Source organism: Zootoca vivipara, chromosome 9 (genome assembly GCF_963506605.1).
Source record: "Zootoca vivipara chromosome 9, rZooViv1.1, whole genome shotgun sequence".
Classification (NCBI taxonomy): domain Eukaryota; kingdom Metazoa; phylum Chordata; class Lepidosauria; order Squamata; family Lacertidae; genus Zootoca; species Zootoca vivipara.
In genome coordinates this window covers 72054993-72066426 of record NC_083284.1, presented here as the reverse complement: position 1 = coordinate 72066426, position 11434 = coordinate 72054993, and the positions used below count along the sequence as shown (strand labels likewise).

Sequence of the window (11434 nt, the reverse complement as noted above, 5' to 3'; positions counted from 1 at the left end):
CCCGGTAAGCCGGCCGGCGCCTGGAAGAGGCGGGGCACAGCGAGGCAGAGCAGCATCGCGGGGATGGCGGAGCTGCGAGGTGAGCGAGGCCGGGGCAAAGGGGGGCGTCTGCCTGCCCGCCTTGGGGGGTCCGGGGGGCGGCGGAGGGCGGCTCCTCGCGCTCCCCACGCCCGCGTTGGACGGAGGGGCTCCGGGACAAAGCGGCGGCGAGCACGAGCGAGCCCCTCCGGGTGGGGAGGGGGACTTCTCGCGGAGCGAGCAGGCAGGAGCGTTCCCGCCTCTCGGGGGAAGCCCGGGTCCCTCCCGCGCCGCTCCGGGGGTGGGAAGGGGTTCCGAGCATCATCCCAACCCCCGCCATCCAGGACGCGCAACCTTGATGCCCTCGACCGATGGTCACCCAACCTCTGCATAAAAACCTGCAAGGAAGATAGGGCCTTTTTCGCAGGGGCTTTGTTGGCCAACAGTAAATTTTTAAGGCCAGGCAAATCTATTTTATTCTCTCAGGCCTTTAAAAGAAAAGCTCTTAAAACCATCTAATTCTTTCCTATTAGTGTCTCCAATATCCATCATTCTGCCCGGACACTGAGGTCCAGCACCGAGGGCCTTCTGGCGGTTCCCTCGTTGCGAGATGCCAAGTTGCAGGGAACTAGGCAGAGGGCCTTCTCGGTGGTGGCGCCCGCCCTGTGGAACGCCCTCCCAACAGATGTCAAAGAGGAAAACAACTACCAGACTTTTAGAAGACCTCTGAAGGCAGCCCTGTTCAGGGAGGCTTTTAATGTTTAATAGATTATTGTGTTTTATTTTTCTGTTGGAAGCCGCCCAGAGTGGCTGGGGAAACCCAGCCAGATGGGCGGGGTATAAATAAAATATTATTATTATTATATCAGCCACCACATCCCAACAAACAATCTTAGGTATTGTAGTTTGATTTGGGCACTGAGGGTTTTTAGGAGACCCTCTTCCCCCTCACAGAGCTGCAGTTTCCCCAAGTTCCCCATGAAAACCAGAGCTGTGAAAACCAGAGAGAACTGTAGCTCTGAAAGGTAACTAGGGCTCTCTCAGCACCTTTAACAAACTATAGTTCCCAGGATCCTTTGCGGGAACTCATGACTATTTAACGTAGAGTGATCCTGCTTTAAATGTGCAGGTGGGAGGCCTGTGTCAAGATGCAGGGTAAGGGTGAGGTGGGCTCACTTACCCTGAGAGGGAGCATCCTGACAACAGCGATGGAGCTGTGGGGCCGACTGGGGGCAGCTTCCCACATTGTGTTCTTGCGCATGACCTCCTACCTGTGCCTGTGTCTTTTGCTCACTCAGTGTTCCCGTTGGCCTGCGCCGTGCAGAACTACTCCTGGGGCAAGCTGGGCCGGGATAGTGAAGTGGCCAGCCTCCTGGCAAGCAGCAATCCAATGATCCAAATCGAAGCAGGCAAGCCCTATGCGGAGGTGAGTGCCACCTGCCTGGGGGCCCTTGGACCCAGTCTCCCTCCTCTCCCCTCCCCTTCCTCCTTGCCCATTCCCAAATTCCGCTATATGGCTGGGAACTCGGATCAAGGTGCACGGATCAGTCAGGGCAACTCCTTGCCCTTGCCCCTCTTGGCTGATGAAAAGCAGCAGGGAGGAAACAGCTGGCTGGGCCAGGGAGGTGATCAATGCCTCTTTACAAGAGGTCCGTCCCTGCCTGTTTGAAGGAGGCAGTGGTAATAACCTTCCCTGGATTCAGAAAACCTAACAAACTACCGACCAGTTGCTAATCTCCCTATCCTGAGCAAGGTTCTGGAACAAGTAGTTGCAGACCGGATCCGGGCGCTTTTGGAAGAAAGTGATTTTCTGGATCCAATTCGATTGGCCCAGTTTTGGCACAGAAACTGCTTTGGTCGCTAGTGTATAATTCAGCAGCCAGGTTGCTCACCGGAGCAGGATGGTTTGAGCATATCACACCGATCCTGGTTCGACTGCAGTGGCTACCAATTCATTTCTGGGCCCAATTCAAAGTGCTGCCTGGGGCTGATGGGAATTGGAGCCCAGCACCTGGAGGGCCACGGGTTGCCCAGACGTGCGCTAAGAGGTTTTGGGCATCACCAGTGTGTTCTTTTCTTCCTAGCTCTGGATGGGCGCTCACCCCAAAGGAGACGCCGTGATTCTAGATAATCGCATCCCCCAGAAGACCTTGCGGCAGTGGATCATGGACAACCCTGACTGCCTGGGCACCAAGGTCAAGGAGGTCTTCCAGGGCCAGCTGCCCTTCTTGTTCAAAGTGCTGTCTGTTAACTCAGCCTTGTCCATCCAGGCTCACCCCACCAAGGTAAGGCCTTCTTCCCAGGGTGCCAAACGGCATGGAATCCTGCTGAGCTCTCTGGACTTCGTAGGTCAAGGACAAGGAGCTTGTGGTGCTCCAGGAGCGGAAGGAGCATCAGCAGTTGAAGCAGGAAGGTGCTCATCTGTTGGGTCCAGAGGTTCCCTTCCTCTGACACAAAGAAGCCTTCCTCTAATGGGCAAATAGAACATTTTGGATCCAGCCCAAAGTTTCATGTTAATGGGTTAAATGTCAGATCCTTCTGGGGTTGCAGCACAGATTCCTCCTGCTTTGCTTCCCCATCCTTGACGTATTAGCCCACCCCGGGTGCGTTGCCTGGTTCCTCAGGTGCTCTGTGGCTCACTGAAGCCATGGCAGAGCACCCCCCCCCCAGCAGACTGACTGTGACACTGGAGCCTGGGGCTCAACACCTGTCCCCCCCTCTTCCCTCCCTCTTCCCCCCTCCCAGGAGCTGGCAGAGAAGCTTCATGCCCAGTATCCAGAGCACTACCCAGATGCCAACCACAAGCCGGAGATGGCCATCGCCCTGACGCCCTTCGAGGGCATGTGTGGCTTCCGGCCTGTTGAGGAGATTGTGTCTTTTCTCCAGAGTAAGCAGGGGAGGGGAGGGGAAGGGAAGGAAGTACCAGCAAGATACAGGAACTCGGGTGTCCCAACTGGGGATGGAATTGTGTCCTTGGAACCGTGCTGTGATGGAAACAAGCATCACCTCCCTGCAGGCTCGCCCATCCTCTCCCTCCCCTAGCGCAATTGGCAGCATTTGCTTTCAGTTTCAGCTAACCACAGTTTAGTGTTACATTCCAGCCCTCAACTGGGATTTTGCTTAATAGTAGTATGTTGAACTCAAGTTAGCTTCTTGAACTATAGTTTGAATTTGGCTTGTTTCAAGCAAGCTGTAGTTAAGATTGACCACACAATTAATTGGGCTTGGTCAACATGACAGGCTGTGATTTAACTGGAAGCAGAAGCTGCTAAGTGCCCCCTCAGGGACCTGCCAGAGGTGGAGGAGCAGCAGCAGCCTGGGGTGTGTGTGGCTAAACTAAGGTTACCAGATTTTTTTCAATGAATTGGGGACACTTTTCAACTTCCATGGATTTTGTATGGGGACTGATTTGCAAATCTGGGGACAGTCCCTGGGAAACGGGGACGTCTGGTAACTATAGGCTAGGCTCCATGTAGCCATTCTCTCTTTTTTAAAAAATAAATTTATTTAGTTTTTCAAATTTTGAAATTTACAGACAATTGTCAAACATCCAAAATAAAAAGAGAATTCCATAGATTCCTCTGGACTTCCCTCCTCCCCTTTGTGGGTCCTTAATTAACTTTTTCCTCCTGCATCTTCTCTATTAATCCAAATCTATTAAATCTCCCTTCAACGTTAAACGACGAGTATTATTATTCCAATCCAACTAATAATTTTAATTGTTTAAAATGATTTTTAAGGTAAATTATTTATTTCCCCCATTCCTTGTTAAAGTTTTGGTCTTCCTGATTTCTGACTCTTCTGGTCATTTTTGCCATTTTGGCATAGTCCATCGACTTAATCTGCCATTCTTCTCTGGTAAGGATTCTTCTTCTTTCCATCTCTGGGCTAGTAACATCCAGGCAGCAGTGGTCGCATACATAGTCTTTTCTGTTCTGTTGTAATTTTGGCACCTAGAATTCCTTAAAGGTAAGCTTCAACTTTTTTTAAAGAAAAAGTTATTCTGAACATCTTTTCCCACTTCATTATATATCATCACCCAAAATTCTTTTACTACTTTTCAAGTCCACCACATATGTTAAAAGGTGCCTTCTTTTTCCTTACATTTGCAGCATGTATTTGACCTTGTTTTATACATTTTAGCTAATTTACTAGGAGTTAAGTACCAGTGATGCATCATTTTCATATAATTTTCTTTCAAACATGCTGTATACTTCAAGTCCCATAACTTCTCCCATGCTGTAAGTTGTATATTATAGCCAAAGTCCCTCGCCCAGTGTATCATAACTGATTTAACCTGTTCATCTTTCGTATGCTATTCTAATATTACTCTATACATTTTAGAAAGCAATTTGGTCTTGTTTTCTAACAGTTCTTTTTCAAATTTAGATGTTTCATTAAAAAAAACCACCATTCTTTTTATCTATCTTAAATATATCATTAAGCGGATGGTATTCTAGTGGCTGGGGAAACCCAGCCAGATGGGCAGGGAATGAATGAATGAATGAATGAATGATATTTATTTGTTTGTTTGTTTGTTTTGTTATCGTAACCAATCAGTTAACAGTTCCCTTTTATCCTCAAACCTTTTATTTTAATTGATGTTCTACTTTCCCCCCATACTTCATAAACTACTTTCATTACTACACGTTTTAGGAAAGCTCTATGTACTTTAACCTCGTACCACAAATATTCATGCCAACCATATCTGTTATCATGACCTTCAAGATCTAAAACTTCAGAATTTTTAGTGATATCCTTTTCTTTAGCCAGCATAGACAGCATGCTTCATAATATAGTCTTAATTCCGGCTAGACTCCATGCAGCCATTCTCAATGTCCTTTGGGTTCCTTGCAGACGTTCCTGAATTCCGGGCCCTGATCGGGAACGTGGCGGCGGAGCAGCTGGAACGCTGCGTAGGTGAAGACCCCCGGGGTGTCTCTGCTGCACTGCGCATCTGCTTCACTCGGATGATGAAAAGCGAGAAGAAGGTCTTTGTGGACCAGCTTAACATGCTGGTGAAGCGGATTTCTCAGGAAGGTGGGTCTGGTGTGAGACTTGGGTGCTGGAGAGGTTGTGGCCCTCCAGGTGTTCCTGGGACTGCAACTCCAGGCACCCTTGATGGTTGGCTGTGTTGTGGGAGGCTCATGGGAGCAACCTCTGCAGGGGGTTAGGACCTCTACTATAAGGCGAAACTTGGCAACCAGCAGCTGCTGCTCACCAGACTCCCTCCATGTGTCTCCATCCCACAGCAGATGCAGGGAAAGAGACTTCGGCCAGCTGTGGAGAACTCCTCCTCCGCCTCCACTCCCAGTACCCCGGAGACATCGGCTGCTTTGCCATCTACTTCTTGAACCTGATGAAGCTGCAGCCCGGGGAGTGCATGTTCCTGGGTGCCAATGAACCCCACGCCTACCTCTGCGGAGGTGAGTTTCTGGGCGTGGAAGCAAAAGAGAGGCTTTGTATGGCCACCAGATCTCCACTCAAGGCAGCTTCCCAGAGTTATGGGATTTAACTGCTTGGATTGAGTGCTTGTGGGGGGGGGGAGGCGAGCAGGGCTGGGCTGTGGCCATGGGAGAAACCTGGAAGGGATCACGTATGGCCCCCAAGCCTAATGCTCCCCACTTTGAGGTTTGCGTCTGGGCGCTCCATTTTAATTAGCGCTTTGACAAACTAGAACAGCCCTCAGAGGAGAGGTGGCCAGGGGGGTGAGCAGGTCTTGAGGCCAAGTCCCACAAAGGACAGTTGGGTGCACTGAGTCTGTGAAGATCAAGCAGGGTAGATTGCAGCCACATCTTAAGACCTGCCTTGCAGAAGACGGGGCAGACTTGCTCTCTGTTGCTCAGGAGGGCAGGAGTTAGAGCAAAAGGTGGAAACAGAGAGGAAGTCGCCCGATGGCTGTTCTGGCAACGGAATGCCTTGGCAGCCACTTCCTCCAGATGCGCTGGACTCCAGTTCCCATCAAGGCACAGCTGATGGTCAGGGATGATGGGAATTGTATTCCAAAGATGCCTGGAGGTCACTAGGTTCACCATCCCTGCTGTAGCTGCAAGAATCCTGCGCGGGGCTAAGTGGCCTCAGAGGGCCTTGCCAACTCTGAAACAATCTTAACTCTTAGTTTGAGATGACAGGGAGGGAATGATAAAAGGAGGTTTCTTGAGATGGGGCAGGAGGGTGTTTCTGGGGGGCCTCTCTTGCCTCTGCACATCTTGATGGGCAGCTTCTCTTTCCTTCCTGCCTTGCCGCAGATTGCATCGAGTGCATGGCCTGCTCTGACAACACGGTGCGCGCTGGCCTGACGCCCAAGTTCATTGACGTCCTCACGCTGTGCGAAATGCTCAACTACACGCCAGCCCCCTGCAGCTCCAAGCTCTTGAGCCCCGTCCAGAGCCGCCTGGACCCTTGTGTCTACCTCTACGACCCGCCTGTCCCAGACTTCTCTGTCATGAGGATAGAGGTGAGCTTCTCGAGGGCTTCCCTTACCCTGAGGACGGCAGGCTGTTCCTGCTGCAAGATCCTTTCAAGTGCCGAGGTGGCATTCGGCAGCTGCCCCCTGTGCAGCTTGGCTCAGATGGAGCCGCCCACTTTGGTTTCTCATTCTGCCCTCACCCTGAATCTTAGGTTCAGTTTGCTCTCTTTCTGGATGTCTTTGCAGTTCATTTTTAAACAGTGTATATGTAAAACACATTTATGGACACTGTTCCTCTAATATAATGCATGTTGGCACATTATTTTCACTGATACACACTTTCCTCAAATGAGTTGGTTGGAGAAGTGCACCACACATTTGGAGAACAGCAGATCTCCAGGGATATCTGCTTTCAGATTGCATATTGATTCAGAAAAGTGTGAATTAGGTAAGCTTTGCATGTTAATGCAAACTTTACAATGTTGCCTCCCTGTCCCTACATGGGCCCTAACTTTATTTATAATGGCATTCTTCCTCCAAGGAGCTTGGGGTGGCATGTGTGGTTCTTTCTCCTTCTATTTAAATGGGGATTTTTGTGTGAAACTCTCTCTTTTTTAATGCACATTAAGAGACAAGTGGGACAGGACACCCGTGAGATTAGCGTGGGCGAGAAACAGACGGGCCTGGCATTGCCTGCTTTTACAGTTGCTGAAATTTCAGTTTGGCTTGAGATGGAGACCAGCTTGCACTGTTGAGCACTCTGGAGGCTGGAGGGAAGTCAGGATCTGCCATTGCCTCTGGATTTGTCCCACACCCGGCTCATTCGCTTCCTACTTAGTGAGGCAGGAAGTTAAAATTCCCCAGGCCCCACCTCTCTACTGAGCAAGGGTTCTGCTTTCTCTTGCAGATTCCTCCCTCCATCAAGCTGTACCTCATTTCGGCCATCGACTCGGCCAGCATCCTGTTGGTGGTACACGGAACTGCTGTCGGGACCTCCACTGCAGCCGCTTCAGAAATGGCTGTCCGCCGCGGCTCTGTGCTCTTCATCTCCGCCAATGAGAGCGTCTCCTTGCACCTGTCCGCACCTGATGGGATGCTGCTCTTCCGAGCCTGCTGTCTCATATAAAATGGGGTGCTCGAGGGCTCTTTCTTCTCCTGCTGAGACTCCAGTAGAAACGGCTCTGTGTCCTCTGCACGGGCCACTTACTCCCCTGACCCATCAAACCACTGTGTCAAAAGCCCACAGCATTGGTGCCCCCACCCCTCTTTGGTGGGCCTTTGTTTCTCACACAGCTTGACTCTTATCTAGGGAGAACCCTCCTGCTCCTGTAACGGTTGCTGTAAAACATGGGGCTGGGAATTCTCCAGTAGACCTCGTCGTTTTTTAAAAACTCTGCCATCTCCACCGTGTGCCCCAACTCCCATCAGTTCCTATGGTTACTGGCTACGTGGTCTGATGGGAGTCAGAGTCCAGCAGCTCCACCCCCTGGACTAGACCATGCTGCTTTTGAGGGGTAGTGGTCTGCAGCACACCCTGAACTTTAAAAATGCTGTAAAACTTATGAAACCAGCAACCACAGTCAATCGTGTGCCTCTCTCACCCCCCCCCCACCACCACCCTGGGAAGAGGGTGGAAGTTTGGAAGAAGGGCTTGGTAATGATTTGAGCTTCCCAGCCACCTGGAATTCCCTCTTAGCCAGGACATTCTGCCTCCTGCCCTTTACCTGGGGGGCAGGCAAAAGCTTGTCTCCACCTCACCCCAGTTCCTGCCGATGGAGAGTGGTTGGCTATCGTTGCTTCCAGTGCCTGGCTGACAAAGTTTGCCCTGGCTGTAGTGGACAGCATGCTCTGGTGTGAAAGTGCTTCCTCCTTGAGGGGCAGCTGCAGGTGGCTGCTTAATCTAGGAGTGGTTCTATCTGCCCACAGCAGGGCCATGTGGGTTGAGCCTGATAGGAGTTGGGAGTCCAGCAACTCCTGGCATAGCTGCCAAGTCTCCCGTTTTCCCTGGAAAATCCCAGTTTTTCCAGCTGTTCCTAGCTGAAAAAACGGATTTTTTTTGTTTTCCCCCGGTTTATTCTGATGCGACGGCCATTTTGGAACTGGGCGGAGTATGCTCAGAAGCGACTTTTGATGCTGCTCTGCCCAGTTCCAAAATGGCTGCAGTGCGACTTCTGGCGTGGCAGCCATTTTGGAACTGGGCAAAGCAGCATCAAAAGTCACTTCTGAGCATGCTCTGCCCAGTCCCAAAATGGCGGCAGCGCTACTTCCGGTCTGCTATTTCCGGCCCAGTCCCTTATTTCTCTGACAGCAACTTGGCAGGTATATATAGGCTCCCCATCCCCAGCCAATAGTCCTGATTTCGGGATGGGAGGACAAGCCAGTAGTACATTTTTGGCACCGGTGGCTTTTCAGGTGCAATGTCACTGGACTTCCATCCTGGGCCAGGTGGCAGAAACAAGAAGCCTGGGGGCAGGGCCTTTGCTTTGGCCTCTCTGGGTGCTTTTCACCATCTGCTTTCCCCCCCAGTAGCATTTTTCCAGCACCATGTAGGAAGCTCTGAGTGGTTCTATCGACTGGCTGCAAGTGGGTGTCACAATAAACCATAGCTGCTTGTGATAAGAACAGACCTGCTCCTGGTCCAGCTCCAAGTGCAGTATGAGTCTTCACTTTTCCTTGTTTGAAACAAGCACACCACGGGGTTGATGGAGCTGGTTTGCTCCAAACAAAGCACAGTGAAGACAAACCAGTCTAGGGCCAAGAGATTAATTAAAACTGGCACCCCAATTTTCCTTTTATTCCTCCCCCCTCACATTGGTTGCGGTGAGAGAGCCTGTGTGTGTGTTCAGGCCCAAGGAGGGTAGAGGCTCCTTTCTATTCAGACGTAGCCAGTACCTGCTTTTCCTGCAGTAGTTTGGAATCTGTTCCCAAATAACCAGGAAAAGGGTTCCCCTGCCCAAATAGTGTGTTAAATTTGGAGGCAGGTTCAGCTTTTTGTGGCCTGCAGGGGCTGTGGTTATAAGATGATCAAATTGGCACTCCAGTTTGGGGTGCGTGTGAGCCATATACAGGTGAAACGTGGAAAATTAGAATATTGTCGAAAAGTGCATTTATTTCAGTAATGCAACTTACTATTTTTTATTCTTTTAATTTTTACAAATGCTTTCTTTTGGAAATTCCACAGTAATAAAACAAATAGTTACAATAATACAAAAATAAACATCGCTATTACATTTCATTAATTACATTCCATTTATAATTGACCCACCTAACGACAAATAATTACAACAAATAAAGGCTTGACATATCTTGCTATGCATCTATCTCATATGTCGGTTTCACCTTTTAAGTTGCAATACTGAAATAAATGCACTTTTCAACGATATTCTAATTTTCAGAGTTTCACCTGTATCATTAAGCGGAGGCAGAAAAACAATCTGCCTTTGCATTTGTCACCTCCCATAACTGGGCCTTGTTATATTTAGCCTGCTTTGAACTTGGCAGGTCCCCACCTGTGTCCCCCTTTAGCCATGTAGAACTGCAGCTTATGATGGTAGCATCATCTCGGAATGCAGCTCATGTTTGGCTTTTGCACCAACAGGGAGGGAGAGCTTATTAAGAGTGGCTCTTCCCTTAAAAACATCCATCAGATTACCACATCTTCACTGTATGGTGAAGCTACTTACCTGGCATTTCAAAGTAAAGTACATGTGCCAATAGCTAAAACGAGTGTTATACAGTGGTACCTCTACTTACGAATTTAATGTGTTTCGAATGCACATTCATAAGTCGAAAAAAATTGTAAGTAGAAAAAATCCTAACTAAACCGCATCCAAGATGGTGGACGGAGCTCCATTCGTAAGTAGAAACATTCATAAGTAGAGGTACCACTGTAATCACTCTGTGCTACCCCTCGTTTCCCCCTCTTGCAGAAAAATTCATTGAACAATGGTACCCTAAACTCTTGGGTAAATCAGTGCTATAAATTCAAGTGTTGCTAAGGGACAGGGTAGGGAGGTGGCCTTTCAGTTGTCACTGGCTTACAGCTCCCATCATCCAGAACCATTGGCCATTCTGGCTGATGGGCGTTGGGGTCCCGCAAGATCTAGGGGGTCATAGGTTCAGTTCTGTGTCTTGGGGAGCAGGAAGCCCAGCCACTCTACCTTCAACTCAGTTTGAAGTTGCAGTGTTGTAAGTTGTTGCTTACAGAGGGAGGGTAAGTGCACTTGCCACTTCCACTCGACAACTCTGGTTTGATTTTGCATGCTCATTTGGGGCTCAGCATATTTCAGCAAAGAGAACTGCCCCAGTTTCTCTTTAGCGTCCTGCCAAATAGGAGTGTGTCCTTGCCCTAGCGGAGTGCCAAGCAGGAGCGACTGTTGTCTGCTGCAGAATGATTTGAGAGAAAAAAAATTGCAGAGACTGAAATAACAGTTATAAGTGAAAGGAAATAGGATGTTGGGGGACTGGCGGAATACATGCGTTGTCTTAGGGTGTTGTGTATCAGAATTTGAATCTTGAGGTCATCCGTCAGATGGATTCTGACTCCAGACTCTGGCGCTGCAAATTGTAGAGCTGTGGTTTCAGCATTTGACGTTTTTATAGCTACGGTCAACCACTTCTTACCATTTGTGTTACAAGATGTGTGGACCCAGTTGTACACTTTATACAAACTATGTTGTTCCTAAATTAACTGGAGGTTTGAGACGTACAGAGTGTGTGCAAGTAAAGACCCCTGGAAAAGCCAGTATTCCTGCTACCATTGTACTGTATTCCATTTTTCACAGCTATAGTTATGGCTAATAATCCACAAAGAATGAAACAGGGAGATGAAATTCAGATGGGTTCAGAAACAAAAAATCTTCCCACCAGTGTAAAACATCAGTTGTTTAAGAGTCAAATGCAGCGAGTTAAAGTTGACTAAATAAAGAAAGTGCTGTAGAGGACAGGCCCCAAGACCAACCTGTCTGGTGTATGTTTTTCTTGGGCTAAAGTTGCTTTTAAAATTGC

The 11434-nt window shown here is 49.1% G+C and overlaps 1 protein-coding gene across 1 annotated transcript; it reads left to right on the top strand.

The window, feature by feature from the left end:
- MPI (mannose phosphate isomerase) lies at positions 1-11382 on the top strand. Its single transcript, XM_035112423.2, has 8 exons — positions 1-79; positions 1317-1444; positions 2103-2303; positions 2764-2905; positions 4876-5058; positions 5271-5444; positions 6267-6475; positions 7335-11382. Exons 1-8 carry the CDS (start codon positions 64-66, stop codon positions 7551-7553), a joined length of 1272 nt encoding a protein of 423 aa, XP_034968314.2. The 5' UTR covers positions 1-63; the 3' UTR covers positions 7554-11382.
- The last annotated feature ends 52 nt before the right edge of the window (positions 11383-11434 follow it).